Source organism: Neodiprion virginianus, chromosome 2 (genome assembly GCF_021901495.1).
Source record: "Neodiprion virginianus isolate iyNeoVirg1 chromosome 2, iyNeoVirg1.1, whole genome shotgun sequence".
Lineage (NCBI taxonomy): Eukaryota > Metazoa > Arthropoda > Insecta > Hymenoptera > Diprionidae > Neodiprion > Neodiprion virginianus.
The window spans coordinates 13,735,509-13,760,789 of NC_060878.1; the positions used below are offsets into that span (position 1 = coordinate 13,735,509).

Here is a 25,281-nt window from a genome sequence, read left to right on the forward strand (position 1 = left end):
CCAGAGCGCCCTTCTGCAGTAGGCGCCATTTCGTGGAAAACAAAAGAAAAAAAATCTGCGATAACAGCCCCGTTGCCAAGGGCCGATAAAAGTGTGTCTACCGTTTGTACAGAATATTGGTATGAAGTCGAAGTACCTAACCGAATGCACGACACAATATTTTTGGTTGCCTACCGCTGAGGGGAAGAAATAACTGTACTAGGTACTGATAGATAACACGATTCAAGTTCTCGCGAATGAGCTGGAACTGCCCATCTTGCCAAGTTGTGTGAATTTGGCCAAGCAGTCGTTTCGTTGTTGATAGTCTACGCCGAAGCGTTCAGTGATCGCGGCCTAGAGTCACGAAAGGATTAAGGCTGACGCCGACTAGACCGCGGCGGACGGCGGCGGACGGCGGCGAAATTTTCGCTCATACAGTTATCCATATAGGTGTTCACACTAGACGGCGGCGGACCGCGGCGGACCGCGGCAATTTTTCGCGAGTTCCAGGTTGGGAATATTTCGGCGGTGCGCCGCGCATCGCCGCGCATCGCCGTCGTCTAGTGTGAACACCCGACCGATGCCGAAATTCATCCCAAGTATAAAAATAGGGAAACCTGCGTTACTTTGATGTAAATGGTTATGGTTTACAAGGATTCTTTTCATTCTCTCCGCTGTTCTTGCGAATAATAAATGCATTCATTTTTACATCTCAAATAAATCCTACGGATATTAAATAAATTTTACGTAAGTAATTACTTCATTTTTAAAGAAATTTAAGTAAATGTGAGTTTTAGAACAACAAGTTATGATCAACGGATTATTTTATGTAAAAAATTTATTTTTTTCTCATTGTTCGGGTATGATGCTGATTTCATGAAGACTGTTTTTTATTTTGCGTATTAATTTTTATGCATAAGAAATGAGAGAGTATATTTTGAGCTAAAATTTATTTCATTTTTACTATACATATATTATATGTATAATAGGGTGTTTCAAAATAAAAAAATTTACGATTTTCCAACGAGCCACACCCGAAATAGTTTAGGTAGAAACAAAAATTCTGGCGAAAGATGAGCATTGTCGGTTGATTTTTAATCCTTTTTTCCTTTTTATCGAATTTATGATGGACAATTGTTAGTAATTTTTTTTCGTGTTAAACACTTCTTCATCTGAGCTATCCATAATGAGTAATCAAGAAGTAGTGGCAAATATGCATGATTATTTATTGTGTGCCCATGACGACTGAGACAAATCGTGGTCATCAGATAATTGATAAATATCTCTTTTTCGTAGAAACAGTATCGGCGGGTGGTCACGCGACTATAGTGGGCGCATCTCACGGTAACTGCGCCGCGGTGCAGTGGGCGTCAGCCTTAACTTTTGAAATGTCCTACCATTTCCGAACACCTCCAACCATCCTATTTACCTATATTACTAGATTAGCTATTATATGAAAAGAGAAGAATTATTCACTTCGAAATGGGATTCTATTCGACGCGCGCTCGATGTATTCCATAACATTAGTATTCATAATTATTTCAACAACTTTTCATTTGCTCTCTCGATCTTGAATTTTCGTAGGCATATAACCAAAACGCTGTTCTAGCTAATCGAGAGTGAAGTATCTATGTTGGGTAGAGAAGCAAAATTGTTTTTCGAAAAGTATTCGGATGGAAAAAAATTCAGAGTAACTGTAATACATCACGGATGCGCTAATTTTGAACGAGATGAAATGGATGCTTCGTATATGAGATAGTATTTAACGCTGCGTAGTGATTTAAAGACCTAAAAAGGTGATAGGAAGAGAAAGAACGAAGCTTCTTAACACTTCGAGTGTATTTTAACACACATTTGAAAGATACGAGCAAAATTTTTCATCATCCAACTGTCGCAGAACGGCAGCGTTGTCGGCTGACCCGTTAAGTAAAGGATATATCTTCAGTCAACGGCTGACCATCGAAGGGCCTGGCCGCTTGAGTCTGGAATCGGCAGGACAGATAAAGTGTGTATTTCTTGTATGAAATGTGAACACTAGAATCATTATACATCATATCATATCATCATACATCATACATCGTACATCGTACATCATACATCATACATCATACATCATACATCATACATCATCATACCTAGTATTACAGTTCGAAACCAAAGTTTGAATTTTCGGATGTTCGGAAAGTGACGTCACCAATCTAAAATCGGCTAGCCGAGTTCCTCAGTCTGGTAACAACCGCGCAGTAGAGCGGACGGTTGAGAGTCGCGCTCCGCAAACTTCGAGTACCGGGTTCTCAACCTCCCGGATCCCGCGCTTCGGGTCCGCTACGTATTTCGAGTACCGGGTTCTCAACCTCCCGGATCCCGCGCTTCGGGTCCGCTACGCGGTGAAACTCGACTTCCAGGATAAGCGCTCCGTGGTTCCTGGTTCATGTTTGCAATAAATTATTTCAATTCGTTTTTCGCGCAAGCTGAAATTCAGTAGCTGTCAGTCCGCTAATAAAATTTCTCGACTTCCAGTATAAGCGCTCCGTGGTTCCAGGTTCATGTTTACTATAAATTATTTCAATTTGTTTTTGGCGCACGCCCAAATTCAGTAGCTGTCGGTGCGCTAATAAAATTTCTCGACTTCCAGGATAAGCGCTCCGTGGTTCCTGGTTCATGTTTACAATAAATTATTTCAATTCGTTTTTCGCGCAAGCCCATATTCAGTAGCTGTCAGTCCGCTAATAAAATTTCTCGACTTCCAGGATAAGCGCTCCGTGGTTCCTGGTTCATGTTTACTATAAATTATTTCAATTCGTTTTTGGCGCACGCCCAAATTCAGTAGCTGTCGGTGCGCTAATAAAATTTCTCGACTTCCAGGATAAGCGCTCCGTGGTTCCTGGTTCATGTTTACTATAAATTATTTCAATTCGTTTTTGGCGCACGCCCAAATTCAGTAGCTGTCGGTGCGCTAATAAAATTTCTCGACTTCCAGGATAAGCGCTCCGTGGTTCCTGGTTCATGTTTACAATAAATTATTTCAATTCGTTTTTCGCGCAAGCCCATATTCAGTAGCTGTCAGTCCGCTAATAAAATTTCTCGACTTCCAGGATAAGCGCTCCGTGGTTCCTGGTTCATGTTTACTATAAATTATTTCAATTCGTTTTTGGCGCACGCCCAAATTCAGTAGCTGTCGGTGCGCTAATAAAATTTCTCGACTTCCAGGATAAGCGCTCCGTGGTTCCTGGTTCATGTTTACTATAAATTATTTCAATTCGTTTTTGGCGCACGCCCAAATTCAGTAGCTGTCGGTGCGCTAATAAAATTTCTCAACTTCCAGGATAACCGCTCCGTGGTTCCTGGTTCATGTTTACAATAAATTATTTCAATTCGTTTTTCGTGCACGCCCAAATTCAGTAGCTGTCGGTGCGCTAATAAAATTTCTCGACTTCCAGGATAACCGCTCCGTGGTTCCTGGTTCATGTTTACAATAAATTATTTCAATTCGTTTTTCGCGCAAGCTGAAATTCAGTAGCTGTCAGTCCGCTAATAAAATTTCTCGACTTCCAGGATAAGCGCTCCGTGGTTCCTGGTTCATGTTTACAATAAATTATTTCAATTCGTTTTTCGCGCAAGCTGAAATTCAGTAGCTGTCAGTCCGCTAATAAAATTTCTCGACTTCCAGGATAAGCGCTCCGTGGTTCCTGGTTCATGTTTACAATAAATTATTTCAATTCGTTTTTCGCGCAACCTCAAATTCGGTAGCTGTCAGTCCGCTAATAAAATTTCTCGACTTCCAGGATAAGCGCTCCGTGGTTCCTGGTTCATGTTTACGATAAATTATTTCAATTCGTTTTTCGCGCAAGCCGAAATTCAGTAGCTCTCAGTACGCTAATAAAATTTCTATAACTTTATAATCTTCTCATAATCTTTTTGGTAAAATATGTCGATAAAAAAATTATATTAAACCTTACACATTATCTTTGATTTGTTCTCATGCTGAAAATGTTTATTAGTATTCGAGGTATAACTCGGGGTGGTTGGCGGTGGTCGTTGGGGACGTTTAGGGGTGGTTGCGGGTAATCAAGGTGATTCCGGAGGAGGGGGACGAGGATTTGTGCTCGGTGAGTTTAACGTTTTTATAATATTCGACGGCAATTGTAATTATATTTCATCTAATCTTTTTCAAACTTGTCATCTTCACAATAAATTATTTCAATTCATTCTTCGCGCAAGCACAAATTCAGTAGCTATAAATGCGGTAGTTAAATTCATTCTACTATCAATTAATTAATTAATTATACTAATTCTTACACAATATTTTTGATGTGTTCTTATACTGAAAATCTTTATTATTATGGCAGGTATACCCGTGGTGGATATCGGTGGTTGTTGTAGGTGATTGGCGGTGGTTGAAGGTGTTCGGAGTTGGACGAGGAGGAGGACGAGGAGGACGAGGATTTGTGCTCGGTGAGTAAAACACTTTTATAATATTTGATGGCAATTGTAATTATATTTTATCTAAAATATTTCAAACTAGTCATGGTTACATAAAATTATTTCAATTCATTTTTCGCGCAAGCACATATTCAGTAGCTATGAATAAGCTTATACAATTTATTATATTATTAATTAATTAATTAATATTCTTATAATATTTAACGGCAATTGTAATTATATTTCATCTGAAATATTACAAACTTGTCACGTTTACAATAAATTATTCTAATACATTTCTCGTGCAAGCACATATTCAGTAGCTATGATTAATCTTATACAATTTATTATATTATTAATTAATTAATTAATTATATTAATCCTTGTACAATATTTTTGATGTGTTTTCATACTGAAAATATTCATTACTATTCCAGGTATAACCCGAGGTGGTTGGCGGTGGTTGGAGGTGGTCGGAGGTGGACGAGGAGGAGGACGAGGTGGACCAGGAGGTGGACGAGGAGGAGGCGGGGTGGGTCGTGGGAGAGGACCTCTCCTCTCCTCAGAGGAGGGGAGGGGGAGGGGCAGGGAAGTGGGAGAGGTGGGCGGGGAGGGGGAAGGGACGGGAAGGGAAGGGAAGGGAAGGGGAGGGTTGGGGAGGGTGGCGGGGCGGGGGGAGGGAGGGAGGGAGGGAGGGGGGGGAGGGAGGGCGGGCGGGTGGGCGGGTGGGAGGGAGAGAGTGGAGAACGGATGTCGATGCGAGCCCGTTAGAGTCAATAGAGCAGTACACCCCCCCCCCCCGCGCCCTCCCTCCCTCCCTCCCTCCCTCCCTCACTCCTGCCCACCCGCCCGCCCTCCCCCCCCTCCCTCCCGCCCCGCCACCCTCCCCAACCCGCCCCTTCCCTTCCCTTCCCTTCCCGTCCCTTCCCCCTCCCCGCCCACCTCTCCCACTTCCCTGCCCCTCCCCCTCCCCCTCCCCTCCTCTGAGGAGAGGAGAGGTCCTCTCCCACGACCCACCCCGCCTGCTCCTCGTCCTCCTCCTCGTCCAGCTCGTCCTCCTCCTCGTCCACCTCCGACCACCTCGGGTGATACCTGGAATCGTGATGAATATTTTTAGTATAGGAACACATCAAAAATATTGTGTAAGGATTAATGTAATTAATCAATTAATTAATAATATAATAAATTGTACAAGATTATTCATAGCTACTGAATATGTGCTTGCACGAAAAATGAATTGAAATAATTTATTGTAAACGTGACACGTTTGTAATATTTCAGACGAAATATAATTACAATTGCCATCAAATATTATAAAAGTGTTTTACTCACCCAGCACAAATCCTCGCCCTCCTCGTCCTCCTCCTCGTCCACCTCCGACCACCTTCAACCACCTCAGGTTATACCTTGAATAGTAATAAATATTTTCAGAATGAGAACACATCGAAAATTTTGTGTAAGGATTAATATAATTAAGTTATTGATTAAATAATTAATTAATAATATAATAAATTGTATAAGATTATTCATAGCTACTAAATATGTGCTTGCACGAAAAATGAATTGAAATAATTTGTTGTAAACGTGACAAGTTTGTAATATTCCAGATGAAATATAATTACAATTGCCATTAAATATTATAGGAATATTAATCAATTAATTAATAATATAGTAAATTGTATAAGCTTATTCATAGCTACTGAATTTGTGCTTGCGCAAAAAATGAATTGAAATAATTCAATGTAAACATGAGAAGTTTGAAAAATTTCAGATAAAATATAATTACAATTGCCATGAAATATTATAAAAGTGTTTTACTCACCGAGCACAAATCCTCGTTCCCCTCCTCCTGAATCACCGAGATTACCCGGAACCACCCCTAACTACCTCCAACGAAAACCGCCAACCACCTCGAGTTATACCTCGAATATTAATAAATATTTTCAGCGTGAGAACAAATCAAAAACAATGTGTAAGGTTTGACATAATTTTTTTATCGACATATTTTACCAAAAAGCTTATGAGAAGATTGTGAAGTTATAGAAATTTTATTAGCGCACCGACAGCTACTGAATTTGGGCGTGCGCGAAAAACGAATTGAAATAATTTATTGTAAACATGAACCAGGAACCACGGAGCGGTTATCCTGGAAGTCGAGAAATTTTATTAGCGCACCGACAGCTACTGAATTTGGGCGTGCGCGAAAAAGAAATTGAAATAATTTATTGTAAACATGAACCAGGAACCACGGAGCGGTTATCCTGGAAGTTGAGAAATTTTATTAGCGCACCGACAGCTACTGAATTTGGGCGTGCGCCAAAAACGAATTGAAATAATTTATTGTAAACATGAACCAGGAACCACGGAGCGCTTATCCTGGAAGTCGAGAAATTTTATTAGCGGACTGACAGCTACTGAATATGGGCTTGCGCGAAAAACGAATTGAAATAATTTATTGTAAACATGAACCAGGAACCACGGAGCGCTTATCCTGGAAGTCGAGAAATTTTATTAGCGGACTGACAGCTACTGAATTTCAGCTTGCGCGAAAAACGAATTGAAATAATTTATTGTAAACATGAACCAGGAACCACGGAGCGGTTATCCTGGAAGTCGAGAAATTTTATTAGCGCACCGACAGCTACTGAATTTGGGCGTGCGCGAAAAACGAATTGAAATAATTTATTGTAAACATGAACCAGGAACCACGGAGCGGTTATCCTGGAAGTCGAGAAATTTTATTAGCGCACCGACAGCTACTGAATTTGGGCGTGCGCGAAAAAGGAATTGAAATAATTTATTGTAAACATGAACCAGGAACCACGGAGCGGTTATCCTGGAAGTCGAGAAATTTTATTAGCGCACCGACAGCTACTGAATTTGGGCGTGCGCGAAAAACAAATTGAAATAATTTATTGTAAACATGAACCAGGAACCACGGAGCGCTTATCCTGGAAGTCGAGAAATTTTATTAGCGGACTGACAGCTACTGAATTTCAGCTTGCGCGAAAAACGAATTGAAATAATTTATTGTAAACATGAACCAGGAACCACGGAGCGCTTATCCTGGAAGTCGAGAAATTTTATTAGCGCACCGACAGCTACTGAATTTGGGCGTGCGCGAAAAACGAATTGAAATAATTTATTGTAAACATGAACCAGGAACCACGGAGCGCTTATCCTGGAAGTCGAGAAATTTTATTAGCGGACTGACAGCTACTGAATATGGGCTTGCGCGAAAAACGAATTGAAATAATTTATTGTAAACATGAACCAGGAACCACGGAGCGCTTATCCTGGAAGTCGAGAAATTTTATTAGCGGACTGACAGCTACTGAATTTCAGCTTGCGCGAAAAACGAATTGAAATAATTTATTGTAAACATGAACCAGGAACCACGGAGCGGTTATCCTGGAAGTCGAGAAATTTTATTAGCGCACCGACAGCTACTGAATTTGGGCGTGCGCGAAAAACGAATTGAAATAATTTATTGTAAACATGAACCAGGAACCACGGAGCGGTTATCCTGGAAGTCGAGAAATTTTATTAGCGCACCGACAGCTACTGAATTTGGGCGTGCGCGAAAAACGAATTGAAATAATTTATTGTAAACATGAACCAGGAACCACGGAGCGGTTATCCTGGAAGTTGAGAAATTTTATTAGCGCACCGACAGCTACTGAATTTGGGCGTGCGCCAAAAACGAATTGAAATAATTTATTGTAAACATGAACCAGGAACCACGGAGCGCTTATCCTGGAAGTCGAGAAATTTTATTAGCGGACTGACAGCTACTGAATATGGGCTTGCGCGAAAAACGAATTGAAATAATTTATTGTAAACATGAACCAGGAACCACGGAGCGCTTATCCTGGAAGTCGAGAAATTTTATTAGCGCACCGACAGCTACTGAATTTGGGCGTGCGCGAAAAACGAATTGAAATAATTTATTGTAAACATGAACCAGGAACCACGGAGCGGTTATCCTGGAAGTCGAGAAATTTTATTAGCGCACCGACAGCTACTGAATTTGGGCGTGCGCGAAAAACGAATTGAAATAATTTATTGTAAACATGAACCAGGAACCACGGAGCGGTTATCCTGGAAGTTGAGAAATTTTATTAGCGCACCGACAGCTACTGAATTTGGGCGTGCGCCAAAAACGAATTGAAATAATTTATTGTAAACATGAACCAGGAACCACGGAGCGCTTATCCTGGAAGTCGAGAAATTTTATTAGCGGACTGACAGCTACTGAATATGGGCTTGCGCGAAAAACGAATTGAAATAATTTATTGTAAACATGAACCAGGAACCACGGAGCGCTTATCCTGGAAGTCGAGAAATTTTATTAGCGGACTGACAGCTACTGAATATGGGCTTGCGCGAAAAACGAATTGAAATAATTTATTGTAAACATGAACCAGGAACCACGGAGCGCTTATCCTGGAAGTCGAGAAATTTTATTAGCGGACTGACAGCTACCGAATTTGGGGTTGCGCGAAAAACGAATTGAAATAATTTATTGCAAACATGAACCAGGAACCACGGAGCGCTTATCCTGGAAGTCGAGAAATTTTATTAGCGGACTGACAGCTACTGAATTTCAGCTTGCGCGAAAAACGAATTGAAATAATTTATTGTAAACATGAACCAGGAACCACGGAGCGGTTATCCTGGAAGTCGAGAAATTTTATTAGCGCACCGACAGCTACTGAATTTGGGCGTGCACGAAAAACGAATTGAAATAATTTATTGTAAACATGAACCAGGAACCACGGAGCGGTTATCCTGGAAGTTGAGAAATTTTATTAGCGCACCGACAGCTACTGAATTTGGGCGTGCGCCAAAAACAAATTGAAATAATTTATAGTAAACATGAACCAGGAACCACGGAGCGCTTATCCTGGAAGTCGAGAAATTTTATTAGCGCACCGACAGCTACTGAATTTGGGCGTGCGCCAAAAACGAATTGAAATAATTTATAGTAAACATGAACCAGGAACCACGGAGCGCTTATCCTGGAAGTCGAGAAATTTTATTAGCGGACTGACAGCTACTGAATATGGGCTTGCGCGAAAAACGAATTGAAATAATTTATTGTAAACATGAACCAGGAACCACGGAGCGCTTATCCTGGAAGTCGAGAAATTTTATTAGCGCACCGACAGCTACTGAATTTGGGCGTGCGCCAAAAACAAATTGAAATAATTTATAGTAAACATGAACCAGGAACCACGGAGCGCTTATCCTGGAAGTCGAGAAATTTTATTAGCGGACTGACAGCTACTGAATTTCAGCTTGCGCGAAAAACGAATTGAAATAATTTATTGCAAACATGAACCAGGAACCACGGAGCGCTTATCCTGGAAGTCGAGTTTCACCGCGTAGCGGACCCGAAGCGCGGGATCCGGGAGGTTGAGAACCCGGTACTCGAAATACGTAGCGGACCCGAAGCGCGGGATCCGGGAGGTTGAGAACCCGGTACTCGAAGTTTGCGGAGCGCGACTCTCAACCGTCCGCTCTACTGCGCGGTTGTTACCAGACTGAGGAACTCGGCTAGCCGATTTTAGATTGGTGACGTCACTTTCCGAACATCCGAAAATTCAAACTTTGGTTTCGAACTGTAATACTAGGTATGATGATGTATGATGTATGATGTATGATGTATGATGTATGATGTACGATGTACGATGTATGATGTATGATGATATGATATGATGTATAATGATTCTAGTGTTCACATTTCATACAAGAAATACACACTTTATCTGTCCTGCCGATTCCAGACTCAAGCGGCCAGGCCCTTCGATGGTCAGCCGTTGACTGAAGATATATCCTTTACTTAACGGGTCAGCCGACAACGCTGCCGTTCTGCGACAGTTGGATGATGAAAAATTTTGCTCGTATCTTTCAAATGTGTGTTAAAATACACTCGAAGTGTTAAGAAGCTTCGTTCTTTCTCTTCCTATCACCTTTTTAGGTCTTTAAATCACTACGCAGCGTTAAATACTATCTCATATACGAAGCATCCATTTCATCTCGTTCAAAATTAGCGCATCCGTGATGTATTACAGTTACTCTGAATTTTTTTCCATCCGAATACTTTTCGAAAAACAATTTTGCTTCTCTACCCAACATAGATACTTCACTCTCGATTAGCTAGAACAGCGTTTTGGTTATATGCCTACGAAAATTCAAGATCGAGAGAGCAAATGAAAAGTTGTTGAAATAATTATGAATACTAATGTTATGGAATACATCGAGCGCGCGTCGAATAGAATCCCATTTCGAAGTGAATAATTCTTCTCTTTTCATATAATAGCTAATCTAGTAATATAGGTAAATAGGATGGTTGGAGGTGTTCGGAAATGGTAGGACATTTCAAAAGTTAAGGCTGACGCCCACTGCACCGCGGCGCAGTTACCGTGAGATGCGCCCACTATAGTCGCGTGACCACCCGCCGATACTGTTTCTACGAAAAAGAGATATTTATCAATTATCTGATGACCACGATTTGTCTCAGTCGTCATGGGCACACAATAAATAATCATGCATATTTGCCACTACTTCTTGATTACTCATTATGGATAGCTCAGATGAAGAAGTGTTTAACACGAAAAAAAATTACTAACAATTGTCCATCATAAATTCGATAAAAAGGAAAAAAGGATTAAAAATCAACCGACAATGCTCATCTTTCGCCAGAATTTTTGTTTCTACCTAAACTATTTCGGGTGTGGCTCGTTGGAAAATCGTAAATTTTTTTATTTTGAAACACCCTATTATACATATAATATATGTATAGTAAAAATGAAATAAATTTTAGCTCAAAATATACTCTCTCATTTCTTATGCATAAAAATTAATACGCAAAATAAAAAACAGTCTTCATGAAATCAGCATCATACCCGAACAATGAGAAAAAAATAAATTTTTTACATAAAATAATCCGTTGATCATAACTTGTTGTTCTAAAACTCACATTTACTTAAATTTCTTTAAAAATGAAGTAATTACTTACGTAAAATTTATTTAATATCCGTAGGATTTATTTGAGATGTAAAAATGAATGCATTTATTATTCGCAAGAACAGCGGAGAGAATGAAAAGAATCCTTGTAAACCATAACCATTTACATCAAAGTAACGCAGGTTTCCCTATTTTTATACTTGGGATGAATTTCGGCATCGGTCGGGTGTTCACACTAGACGACGGCGATGCGCGGCGATGCGCGGCGCACCGCCGAAATATTCCCAACCTGGAACTCGCGAAAAATTGCCGCGGTCCGCCGCGATCCGCCGCCGTCTAGTGTGAACACCTATATGGATAACTGTATGAGCGAAAATTTCGCCGCCGTCCGCCGCCGTCCGCCGCGGTCTAGTCGGCGTCAGCCTTTATATGACATGATTGAAGTTATTATGACACGGTAGGTCTGTTTTACCGATACTTGTTCCCTTCAGTGATAGGCAACCCGATATACTGTGGCAATTTGTTGGAAACACTCTGTATACTAACCTAATGTGGGACCACATTACATATACGACCGGATGGTATCGTTAATATTAGTTGGATTTTTTTTTAGCGGCTGTCTTAAAATTCGAAGTGAAAAAGAGTATGTGGTGTCACTAGTGCGGAAAGTGCGTGGTTTCCGATGAGTCTGAAGTTATCAGAGTGAGCCACAAGTATGAGAATTGTGATCACACGAGTCAGATGTCGCCCATCCGTAGGTGAGTCACGGGCTATTCTTTTCAATACTTAGAAAGGAAAGTTTGATTCGAGAAGCAACTATCGTGCCGCTGACAACGCGTAATATTGGGGTTAAGTAACTTACGCACACTGACACAAAGCGTGAAATTGAGTTATTCAAAAATGCGCATGCACCGTAGAACACCCTGTAGTATAAAATAGAGCACTTCAGTTGTGCGCATGCGCCAAAGTCGTGTTACCGCAACTTCAGAAATAGGGCGCCTTGTGCAAGCTGTACAATCTTCGAAAACTGAACCTTTTAAGGAGGTGTTGGAAAAAAGTATTAACAAAATAAGAATAAATTGGTGATAGATTGTAATTCTTATATCACTGATTATTCACATTAAATCCCAAAACAAATGTTCGAGTAATTGGGCGATTTTTTTTCATATAGTTGACCCGTCATCAAGTGCGCGTGATTAAATACATATCTATACACAATACGGTCGTTTCGATAGTTTGTTGTTTTGTATTACGATACGTGTAATCTGAATCTAAGAGTTATCTTCTCCGTAAATGGCCCACTTCTTTGTTTTGAATAGTTTAATCGTTTATACTACTATGGTGGCTAAACTGTGAGTGGTGTCGAGAAAAATTCCAAATTAACAAGTTTTATACAAGGTTCGATTTTTGATAAGAATTATCTCATACACTTATCTCTAATTTTCATTCTATTTACCGATATAAATAATTACGAAATATTCAGTGGCAGTTTGATAGGCTAAATGAAGAAGTAAAAGATTATAGAGATATGAATTTCGATATCAAACATTTCGGTAACTATTGGGGTAAGAATAAATGTATAAACAAGTTTTACGGAAGTTGCAAGTCGAACATTATTGTCTCAAACTTTTTTCGATATTACTTATATGTTCTCTGCTATAGTAATATAAACCATGTACTTGTCCCTAATAAAAAAGCGGGCCATTTAGAATTATATTATAAATATAGCTTTTTGGTATCAAAAAACGTTCTCAAAAAACACAAACTTATTGATTAAACCTCATCCTGCATACTCAAGTGTAGATGGTGTATGGACAATTTTTTATCGTCATCTTCAGAATTGGGGGTTCTGGTCTTCTAACCAGCTCAGGGCACTATAATCCGTAGGTACGGCGCTGACTCTGCGGAATATTGATGATTAATTTTTGTAATTTTTAGTCAACTCAGCAGCGGCCTTCGTATCGCTGACACAACTTGTGAAACTTGGGAACACCGCTTCTCCTTCAACCCTGATTCCCCTTCTACCAACGTACCTACAGGTTCATTATACAGTTTTATAATTATACATTACGATCATATAAATTTTGAGTACAACTGTTATTCCGTTTTCTGAAAGGGTTATCTAGCTTATACCGCATTGCTTCCTAATTCCGCGATAAAAAATTCCAGATCCTGATGAGTCGCGAAGTATTGCGCACGGGTATTGCAACATTACTGGGACAATGTAAGAGAAACTTCTAGCTTGGTTAATGTAACACAGTTCTTAACTATATTTTCATTTTTTAATCACATCCGAAAAATATGTAGTCCTACAACATTCGGACAACGTTAGTTTACAACTATAATCACAGCTTGAGCAGAGACTCGCAAAACAGAAAAAATTGCTATTCCTATCTCTGACATGGAGCTGATCGAGGTCCGCCTACGGTACAAACTGCAGATTCAGGGTCGGCGACCTGCACTGAAAGAAATTTTTAGTTTCGGTTACCACTCAGTCCTTAACTATTTTCATTTTTTACCACAATCGAAAATATGGTTCTAGGTACAAATTGAAAATTAGTTTTGTAGCTGTTACCGGAAAGTCTGGTATCCGTTACTATTCTTTCTCATTACGATCTCTGTTGCTATATATTCTTGTAACTGTTGCGAAAATTTAATGCTTGGGCAACAATAAATTGACGTTAAAGCCTTGTTTAAGTAAAAATGTAGAGTAAACCGAACAAACTGATTTTGCGTTGCAATTACCAAAAAAGGATCGACGATAGCGCAAAATGGTTACGCGTACCTCGTTTTTCGTAATTCCAACAATATTCAAAAAGTTTTTTAAACGACACCTGTTTTACTAGAATTTTTCTAGTTACTATAACAAATGAAATTTTTCTCAGTATGACCCGGTGAAAAAATCAAAGTTTACGAGACAATTTTTCTTGTAAACTGTGCAGTTATAGCTATTACATAGCGAACGTATATAAAGATGTGTACCGATAGGGATAAATAAGATTACAAAAGTAGTTAGTCGGCTCATTTTTGTATATAATATACATGTAGCATTCGAGTATAAGAAAAAGGTAATGAAATAATGAAGCAGGAATAGATATTAACAACACTCAGAGGGTGAGTCGGCCGCTTTGGTGTACGAAGGAAGAGCGTCGATCAGGATCCCCACTGATTCTCGCACCCCGCGTTTGTAGGTGTGAGCAGGTTCACAGGTAGCCGATGACTCTACACTATCACTACGCCCGTTTCTTCCATTAGAACTTGATCGCGCGTTGCTGCTTACGTGGGGGAAGGAGAGGGAGAGAGAGAGAGAGTGAAAGAAAAAAGAAGCAGAAAAAGTAAAACCACACCTGTACGCCCGTGTCTTATATACCTCCCCGCACGCACATCCAACCGAGCGAGTTCCAACTATTTTTAATTGGGAAATTGCCGGTTCACTAACAACCGTTCCAACGGATAGACCTGCCGATTTTATCTCCTGCTCGGATCAACGCGTTTTTTACAATCTCATTTTTGCTCTTCTTTTCATCAGCCAGCGCGTTAAGGAGATCGGTTTTCACGGACCTCGCCGAATCCAGTATAGGTTATAAGGAACTGACCCGACGAGTATTTCAACATTACAATTAAGGGCGTGCTAATTCGAAATCACGAATAATTTGAATCAGATTATTCGGGCCTTTGAATAATTCGATTTTTTAAAATAGTTCGTTTCGAGTTCGCATGATTCAAATTTCGTGGATAATTGGGTCGGAGTCTCATAAATGCGATTTCTTTAGAAATTTTTCGACAGAGTTGAATCTTGTTTCAAACATTCTCTTACTGGAGAAATTTGGCAATTTTTCGCATTTAATAAACTTTCAAGTTAAAATTTTCTTATTACAATTTTGAGAAATTATATTTGATTTACTTGAGTCTTCGCATGAACCCCAAAAACTCTAGTCGAAATTGTTCTTTTCCGTTTGAAGGAAAATATATTCGAATTATACAGTCAATTGAAAACTACAACGATATGACGTCACCCATGTCAAAGTATACCTACATATTGTGAAATCAGACCAACTATTCGCGAAGAGTGACAACTATACTCTTGGCAGTAATTTGAATTTTGGAAAACATCTAAACTGAAAGTAAACAAAGAAAATTCTAAAAAACGTGGCACCACGGAATCGTTGGCACTTTTAAAACTTTCACCGCATCACCTTGACGAGATATTCTTTCCCGTAGGATTGACGGTCAACGGGATACCCGCGTCCGCGTCGTCGCGACTCATTAATACGACGTGGTAAACGTTTATGATAATATTTAAATATATGCAAGCATTACTCTGACTCCGACTCAGAGAGCTTGCGGCTCGGCGAAGGCGTCCTCTTGCTCGTAACCTACCGTAAAAATATTAGCCTCCAGGAGTACGAGCCTCGTCCAGGTGGTAAAGAACCCCTAATGAGAAGGTTATAGCGCGTTAATTTCGAGCAAATTATTGCCCAGTAAATATCGGGTGTTTGGGCCAGGATTGCAGGTTTACCACCCACTCGTATTATATACGCACAGTTTTCATCGTCGGAGGTGTTTCTTGCGGCGCGGCAGGTGTCTCGACTGTTAGGCCCGAGTTGGTGTAACCCACCTTGACGTATCCCGTAAAATCGTTATTCGATCATTGTCGGTTATCGAATGTTGCTTAAGAGCTCTTTAAAAATCAATTGACGTCTGTCGATATTGCGTCAGACTTTCAGCCACTCCCGACAAAACCGGCCTTTTATACATTACCAGTACCAAAATCATGTTCAAGCCAAGTTCAACGGCTATCATGAATTTGGTAAACCATGGGAAACGTGACTTAAGTATCGAATTCCAACATATCGGAAGACTCGGTCTGATGGCAGTAGATCTACTACTCGAAAGTAGTCGAATATGAATTTGCAAGTACTTTTCCTTCTGCTTATCCAATATTGTTATTTGTCTCTAGTGCCAGTATGATGTTTCATTCTATTGTTACGGTTCACCGACCACCTTATATTATACATATCTATCTATCAACTTATAAAAGTTTGTGCAAAGTCTTCTATGCCTTGATATTTCCAACGTTGACGTAAAACGGTCAGCTCAACTCTAAACGATTGAATAAAAATCATTTGAAATCGCGTAAATGACGATCAGTTGAATTCTGTAATGATAGTCTTTCGCGGATAATAGTGTATCGTGCGTCAAGGAGGCAAACTCGGTCATTCAACCGACCGTAAGTTTGCGCAATGAGGTTAAGTTGAAGAGTCGAACAGTGTCAGATTCGTCTGCGAATGCGCATGCGCGCAGTACGCAAAAGGCGACTTTTAACTCCTAGAGCTTAAAAGTTACGGTCGAAACGGGTACTGCGTGTACGGCAAACACGCGTAAAAAACGCGTACGACATGCTTGCGTTGTATAAATCTACTTACGCAAACATTGCAACAGAAGTTTTTCTGCGAGTCGTATACGAAGGTGTAGAGATGTGTAGGTATAGCTATCGGCTAAGCGCATCTTCTCACGTTTAGATACTCACACCGATATCCTTGATCCGTGGTTACAGAGCGAGACGGGAAAGGAGAGTCTGAGAGGTGTTCGCATCGGGCCCGTCGTTCTCTCGCCTCGGCCGGATAGCCATCCGCGGGCCCATCGGCCCGCCGGCCCTTGCCGAGTCACCGTGTAATGACGGGCGGCCTGTCAGTCCTCCAGAGGGCCCGTCCGGGCCCGGAGTTCGGGACGGCCGAGGCGGCAAGAAGCAGACACGGACACCGAGGGCGGCAATATCTCGAGCGTCATCTCGATGCGGCCCAGAGTGCGGCATCAGAGTCGCGCTGCAGACTCGAGGATATCAGCTCGACAGCCGCCTCGTCGGCAACTTCCTCGCCCTGCTCGTCCTCCCCGTCCCGGCAATGCCGTCGCGGTCTTCTCGGAATTGACAGGACGCCGAGCACTTTAAACTAGACCACAGACTAATTCGGTACGAAGTTTAGGGAGGTTGTTCGCCCAAAATCGATACCTTTTGTTCACTTTATTAATACGAGATAGTCGGATATTGAGTATTTATCAAATCATGGTATTCCTAAGCTGCGACGATCTCTTTCAAAATACAATCATTTTGAACACCTTCGAAATTATTCAAAATCCAGTAGATTCATGTGGTTGTAGTTCAATCTACGATGGCTTATATTATTCCAAGGTGGCTAGCGGTTGAATGATTCGGTTTTCCAGAGCATAATACAAACTGTTCCCTGATCGTGAGTAGCAAAACTTCCTGTACTTTTTTTATTAAGGGGATTGTGTGAATGGGATTTGGGTTGGGTTGTCAACCAATCTTTGATACCCTAATCGAACCAAACAAACCCAACATTATATACCTCAGGCCCAATTTCGCACCGCACACAAGCGCCGTTGCCTAGCCGAGTCGTGAAGTAAAACAATAACAATATACGCCGATCAAAATATTTCAAGTGGAGCCGAAACAAAATTTAAGTAAAAAAAAAATTACGTCAAATTGAGGGATAAACTGAAAAATTCTAGATATCTCAAAAAATTCTCTATGAGTTCCCTGAATTTGCCATAAAATTAAACTTCCATGTAAATTCCCTGCGCTCTAGACACCCTGTTATTCAGAAGACTATTTTTTTTTTTATAAAGTCACTGACGCGCTCTTGAATATTTAATTTTTCAACAATGCGCCGATATTGATTAAAATAGATAAATGACGAAATTAAATTGATTACTGAACATGAAAGAAACCCTGTATCAGTGGCTTTGTAGGAAATGGTCTTGTGAATAAAATAAACCATCGTATGAGTGAAATCCAATGAATCTGCTGCATCTCCTAATCATATTAAAGCAATTTGAAATGGCGTAGCGATATATCTAAGCTTTTTACTTTAATCCTGCAATATGTTTGATTTTGATATTTTCAAAGAGATTAACGTAGCTTACAAATCGGTATAATTTTTCCCAACCAACATTCTTAAAAAAGAATTTGTAACCCAACAGAAAACACCCCAGAACCTATGTTCTGATTAAATAAAAGTTTCTCATAAACTGTAATTCTGAATATGAGGCGCTAGCTAGTAATAATAAAATCATGCAGTATACAAGATAAGTTTGTCATCTACGATTCATACGATCCCTAAGTTCACGAATACCTATCTACATCGTTTTCCGGTCTTGAAATTCAATTAATTGGCATGATCCATTCGTACATAATTTACCATCCAAATTGTTTCGTACGGTTACAGTACGGATATCCTTGCGTTCATGCCCGATAATATTTACCTATGTATTAGTATGTACATAAAAGTTTTGCTCTACACTTTAGACTCTGCTGAATTTCGTTCGATGCGTTAAATTCAAGAAGTCATTTTGCGGGCAGTGAGGCGAGAGACACCGCCGACGAAATTGTCAGTCCTGTTCACTGCTCAGTTCTCCGACGCAAGAATCAGATAATCGGTCGAATAGCTTTGGACTTTATCACGTTCTAACAGTCAAACCAACAAACGACAGTTTCGTTTCACCTTTAAGAATGCGTAGGGAAAAATAGAGATGACATTATACATTTCACTAATTAATTTCTATTTTCCATGCTTCAACGATTTATCTTTGAATTTTCTTTAGTCTATGAATTAAAAAAAGTCACACGCAATGAAAGGAAAGGTGAAAAAAAAAATTCAAATTCGTGTTTCTACAAAACTATTAAATTGGTAAAATATTTCTATTACATAGAGCTGTAACATGGCAAATAAAAATAAAATATGCCACTTTTTTTTTATTAACATGACTAAGCTACGGTAACACGTGACCTCCTGAAGTCTAGACTTTGTATTTGTTTGATTTTTGTGGGTACGAGCAGGGAGGAGAATATAACAAGTAAACAAAACTGAAATCACGTCGAAATTCGAAGCATTTTGTTGTATGACATGCGTCATCAGAATTTACATTTCAATTTGAGATGCACATTTTTTGGTTTTCGTGCACTCGATAGTCCCTAGAATTGATAACAGCACAATTTCGTGTCATTTTCAATTGAACATTCGGCTAGAATCATTACAATCAATTGTAACTCTGAACTTTTTTGTTTAAATGCAAATAGGTGTGTCCCTTGTAACAATGAATAATATCACATGTACAACGCATAAATTGCATCTGCAGTTCTAAATAAACTCAATACGTTAGTAGAAAAAAAAACAATTTGACCATTCGAAATACTTTTCGGGGGTTTCGGTGCTTGTGAATGTTTTCTCGGCGAGAGGATGCAGGTAGGCTATTTCCATCAATCTATTATATATTGTATCCGTAACTCACGTAGGGTAGTCAGCCTGAAATACATCTCAGGTTGCCTTAGATTATTGAAACAGTGAAATCTCTTTTCTCGCCACGGGTTTGATAAGTGATTTTAAACAAAAATTGCTTGTTAAAATTTCTTCGTTATTACCTGTCTTTGGTGATCCATCAAAACAATTTTAAGATTCTTCCGATTACGTACTTTTACAGTGATTCTGTGTGCGAATGGAAGAGAATGGGTTTACACCGTGGTGAGCGAAATTTGATTGCAGCAGAACATCTCAATTTAATCAAAGGCTTGCCAAGATCCAAGGAAAATGCTCTTCCCATTACGTGAAATCAGCGAAATAATATACGAAATTGCTAAATAGCCAGGCTGGAATCTCTACCTCGCGTATGAAAAACACAGTTAATATAGGAACACTTATAGCAATATTTATCGGTTATACTCAATGTACAGTAGCTGCACGATACCCGGACCGATGAACGAAGGAATAGCACTGAACAATGTATTGTCTCTACTCAATGCAATTGAAGCCGTAGTTGTTATCCCTTGTATTCGCAATGGTTAGTTTTTGTACGATAAATGATTTATGTACGTGTGATATTCTCTATTGTAATGATGTCAGTTTGTCGCGAGAATGTGTTATAGGAGACGATTTTCTCAAGTCTATGTACAGTTTTATTTATTGCATTACTGGGGGAGGTTGAGGAGGACATTTTGACCAACGGGAAGATATGAGACTTGGCGAGAACGTGACAGCTGGTACGCAATGTCTTCGGCGGCTTCGATTCTCCTAAGCTCAACCAGACCGTCGCCAGCTTCGCCGAACGCTTTGGCGAGCAGAAGTGCAGCCTGTGCGTCACCTTCCGCACTTATGACGGCTGCCTTCTTCTGTTGTTCGGCTTTTTCTACGAGGAAACGCGCCTTCTCCGCGTCCTGCTGGGCGACCTGCTTCAACTCAACAGCTTGCGTGAACTCTTTGCCGAATGTCAAGTGTGTCTGAAAATAAAATCATTTAAATCAAAGTTCGACATTGGCGAAATCGGGTGATATACGCCACGCAGGGCGGTACTTACAATTGAAATATCGTCCAGAATTACTCCGAACTGAGCAGCACGTTCCGTCAAATCTTCGTTAACTTTCTGAGATACCATTTCACGTTGAGTGATTAATTCCCCAGCGTCAAATTGCGCTACCACAGCCTTCAACACTTCCGTAGTAATTGATGGCAGTACTCGTTCTTCATAATCAACTCCAAGAACAGTATAAATTTTCGGCAGAGATTCTGGTATCGGCCTGAACAATATACGCAACGTGATATTCACATTTTGCAAGTCCTTACTTCCTGTAATGACTGGGACGTTTCTTGGGCGTGATCTAATGTCAAACATGATAGGTCTCTGAACCCAGGGAATGAAAAAATGCGTCCCTTCACCCACTACTGTATTCTTTACCCCGGCAAATCTATCGAATATTACCGCTCTGTACCCTCCGTCAACTGAAACACACATTAAATCATTGTAACACTTTTTTCCTTGCAATTATTTTCTTCAACAAGGTTATCCCTGAATTAATCACAAAATGAGGAAACTTTTATGTTGGATGGAGTGGTGATTAAATCAAAGCATCAAATAATATTTCGTTAACAGTATTTTAGAACACAATTATCATCTCAACCGATTTGGATTTACGAGGTTGTTATCTGGAGTTTATCTGTACATGATTTGAAAATGCTGACACATTTTACAGTGAGAGACTCAGAGGCATAAGCCAGAATAAAATTTAAGTTGAACTTCAAACATTGTTCATCTATTATTTCAATAAACCTTAAAATTACATTATAAATTCCGGCTATAGCATAATAATATTAGAACTACTCCTGTCAGAGTCGTATTTCATCGTGTCAAGTTTATTCAAAATATAATCATAGGTATTTTACTTGGTGCATTTGACAACTCAGCAAATAGAGTATTGTGGAAAAATAACAAAATGCAACAAACCATTATAGAGGGCAGAATTGACTACACCACCAACAAGAGCCACTCCAAGGCCCACCTGGCCGATCCTGTTGAATAAATTTGCTGCCATATTTTCGTAGCGGACCTGGATATAAAAAAACTTTATTAATTTTTATACTTTTGGACTGAACGTTATAAGAAATTATTGATTTATCATTTGTGAGAGTAAAATCTGATGTAACAGTAGCTTTAATTTATGTGTACCAAGTCTAACCTAAAAAAAGTTACATCTCACAGCTCAAATTTGGTACAAGGGATTTTCTCAATCTTAATTCTATACGCCTGTAAGAAAATGAAGTGAAACACAATACCTTGGGACACTGAGAATCACCAGAAATATTACAAAATATGTGTAAACATTGGGAAGATAGCTCGTCGCAATTAAGCCGACCGGGCTCTTTTTAACCGGACAATTCTCAAGAATACTCGTGTGTCCATTTTACGTAATACAACAATAAGAATATTGTGAAAAACAATGATTAAAAGTTGCCTGCATAATAATGAATTACTTACGTAATTGACGGCGTTTTCCGAGTCTTTTTAGCAGTTTTTCTCCTCGTGCCGCGATGCTGGTCGATAAAGGAAAATGGATTCCGGCAATACAGCCTGCTGAAAGAACGACGAGCCGGCACAGGCGTAGGTTGCAGGCCGCAAAGCGATACCCTGATACTGCATAACCTCTCACTTCTCTATTGGTTCCTTCCACTCAGTTGACTTCGTGATTGGTCAATTCTCCTGTCTCAAAATGCTCGCGACGTGGGGGTAGACATCGCGTGTATTTCACTTGCCGGCCCGATATTCCGTTCAGATCGTGGACTGATTTTCACGCATGCGTATGGATGCTCGCAATCGTGCGTATTTATACGCCTGCGGGTAGGCAGCATGCTATTCGTTTCATAAAAAGTATGTGCCTATAGTACGGCGTGATTTTTTCACGCCTGGGATCAGGCAATGCGCGACTCGTTCCATTAAAATCATTAAAATTGCTCGATACGCACCAGGAAAGCAAATCTTACACAGGTGTAGAAAGCATAGAAGACATCGTGCAGGGTAATAAGGAGCGTTACTTGCACCAGCACTGACATTTTCTGTTGGATAGAGCATACTACTAAGTATGTGCGCTTGTTTATGCAATTTCGCATTGTCGAATTCAATGAAAACTCGTGATAGGTGTAGACGAAAGCCGGTAGCGCTCGAAGCCAGATCCCTATCTTAGCAACTGCGGAGGCAGCCAACCACGTTCGAAAATTAATTCTTTGCACCTCAAATTACAAAAAACAAATATTCTTGAACCATTTTCGAATGATGTTTTTTGAAACTGTCTGGAAGTTACATAAGATGGTTTCCAGACTATAATTGTTTTTTTGTTTTTCAAGAAGAATCACAACCTAGTAATTGAGTTCACCCATTTTATCACTAGGATTCGTTAACAATGTGAAATCTTTCCAACAGTCTAATAACAATTGTTCCATTGATTTGTTTCATGTGAAAATTGTTATAAGTTCACTCCACAATAAAATTTTCAGATAAATCAGAATTGACAGATAATTCATTTAACACGTGGTGTGGCTAACAAGAAAAAGTTACATTGAGTATTTAAATTTGCGGAGCTGTACAAACCTTTAAACGGATAACGGTTTTCGCAGCGAATAACTCCAGTCTTTACCTGTAGATGTTGAGATACCTCCATAAAACGACAATTCATTACTAACTTTTAGTAAGCACAGCCGCTCTTAATCTCCAGCGCTTTTAAATGCCCAAATGAGTTTTTATGAAAACTAATTGCAAATTACACGTCTACCTCGTAACATCATGACTAAAACTGATTTTCTTTTCTGGGCTGTTTATTACAGTACTTACTTCTCTACCCGAATACCTTCTGTATTTGGTCGCCAAAATTTCAGCAAAAATTTATGTGAACCTGGGTCACTACGCACTGAAAAATACTCCAAAAGTAAACGCGCCCCCGGGTGGGCTCGAACCACCAACCTTTCGGTTAACAGCCGAACGCGCTAGCCGATTGCGCCACGGAGGCGGTTGGGGTGGGAAAAAAATGTGTTCAAATCCAATGTAGTTGTGTTTTTCAGTATGTTTGGTGATAGCTTATATGAAAACAAAATTGACGAAATGAAAGAAAAATGATTTACTCCAAAATTTACGGTTTTTTTTTTTCTTTTTTTTGCATTGAATCTTGGTGATTGAAAAAGGAGATTTCCAATCTTTTGAAATCAAATTTAATTACAGTGTTCCATTACAATATGACAATTTCTTAAGTATTTCGAAGTGATGAAACCAAAAATTAGCCGATAATGGGATGTGGTGTGCTACGCGACACAAAGATTCTAAAATCAGACAGTTGAACCAAATCGATGGAAAACAATTGGAAATTGCACATGGTGCTCATATTATCACATTTACATTGAAATACAATAATTTTTTCCGTTCATAGACGTACCTTAAGGGAGCTTTCCAGTGTGACAGCCCGAAAAATCGCTGTTTTTCGCGATTTTTTTTTTTTAAGAAAAAATAATCTAATCGGTCTGGTTTTTTTTTTGTATATTAATTGGGTATTGAAGAATACTAAACAATTTTTTCAAGATCGATTTATTTATTAATTAATATCTATAAAAATGATGAAACAATTGTTGCAGAAAATGCACTTGGATGTGGTGTCCACGTTGGGGGTCACAATTTTGATCTGAAACAAAAAACACAAAAAGATTATTGATCGGTATATAATTGGCTTTCGTGCTATGGAGGCTTTTTTCTTTTTTTTTTTTTTTGCAAAAATGGCGCCGGTTTGAACAAAAAGTATCGATTTTAGCATTTTTTTTGACAGTTTTTTTTACAAAAAAATAGGAAGATGTCAAAAAAAAAAAAAAAGCTTCCATAGCACGATAAACAATGACGTTAAGAATATTGTGTAAAAAATTCAACTCGATAGCTTTAAAACTCTGCCCTCCAAGTTGGACACCGTTTTGAAAAATGCTGTTTCGAGAAAAACGCGTTCAAAGTTTCAAGTGAGGAAATTTTAGGTAAATCGTTTACTTACGGTCAATCAGCGATGCCAGGTCCGTACAATATCCCTTCTGCTTCTTCGAAAAGATCGTGCTCAATGGATTGTTCAGTCCGACGAGCTGTCCTCGCCTCTTTGCTATCCAGGGACGCCCGGCGGTTTGCTTGGATGATGCGCGCATTCTTGTACTTAGCGGCAAAATCTGCGGCGCTCGGCCCTATCGTGCATCCCATCGTCTTCAAAATTTTTAAAATTGGGTCGTAACCTTCATTGAAGGTGCACACAGCACACTGCGTAGCGATTTCTACTATCTGCTTGCCGCAGAATACGTGCTTTGGGGCTAGTTGCCACACGCAGTGATTGATTGATTTTCAAGAATTTAGCACGCCATCCGCTTTTTTTTTTGAAAATTGAGTGCGACAAAAAAATAAGTCGCGCGACTAATTTACGGCTAATTAACGGCAAATTATGCAATAGTCCGAATTCACATTTTCGACAATTGGCGAACCAAGTTCATGTACGTGCAGGTAGGAACGAGACAATAGAAATAACAGTCGCACGGGCAGACGGCCGACGCGGCA

At 39.8% G+C, this 25,281-nt stretch overlaps 1 protein-coding gene, 1 long non-coding RNA gene and 1 other non-coding gene across 4 annotated transcripts; 1 reads left to right on the forward strand and 2 right to left on the reverse strand.

Moving 5' to 3' along the window:
* The first annotated feature begins 355 nt into the window (after positions 1-355).
* On the forward strand, positions 356-16,854 carry LOC124299185 (uncharacterized). The gene is made up of 3 exons (XR_006906955.1): positions 356-726; positions 9,825-9,830; positions 16,843-16,854. It is a non-coding gene; the product is annotated as an uncharacterized LOC124299185 (long non-coding RNA).
* A 2,200-nt stretch (positions 16,855-19,054) lies between these two features.
* On the reverse strand, positions 19,055-22,351 carry LOC124299182 (protein l(2)37Cc). Of its 2 annotated transcripts, none has more exons than XM_046752183.1 (4): positions 22,198-22,351; positions 21,667-21,769; positions 20,743-21,164; positions 19,055-20,665 (listed from the first exon to the last, which is right to left on the reverse strand). In XM_046752183.1, the coding sequence occupies exons 2-4, from the start codon at positions 21,752-21,754 to the stop codon at positions 20,357-20,359; spliced, it is 819 nt and encodes a 272-aa protein (XP_046608139.1). In that variant the 5' UTR covers positions 21,755-21,769; positions 22,198-22,351; the 3' UTR covers positions 19,055-20,356. The 2 variants fall into 2 exon arrangements, with proteins under 2 accessions (XP_046608139.1, XP_046608140.1); XM_046752184.1 differs by lacking the exon at positions 22,198-22,351 and adding an exon at positions 21,996-22,136.
* A 1,294-nt stretch (positions 22,352-23,645) lies between these two features.
* Positions 23,646-23,719, reverse strand: Trnan-guu (transfer RNA asparagine (anticodon GUU)). Its single transcript has one exon. It is a non-coding gene; the product is annotated as a tRNA-Asn (tRNA).
* Between the last annotated feature and the right edge of the window lie 1,562 nt (positions 23,720-25,281).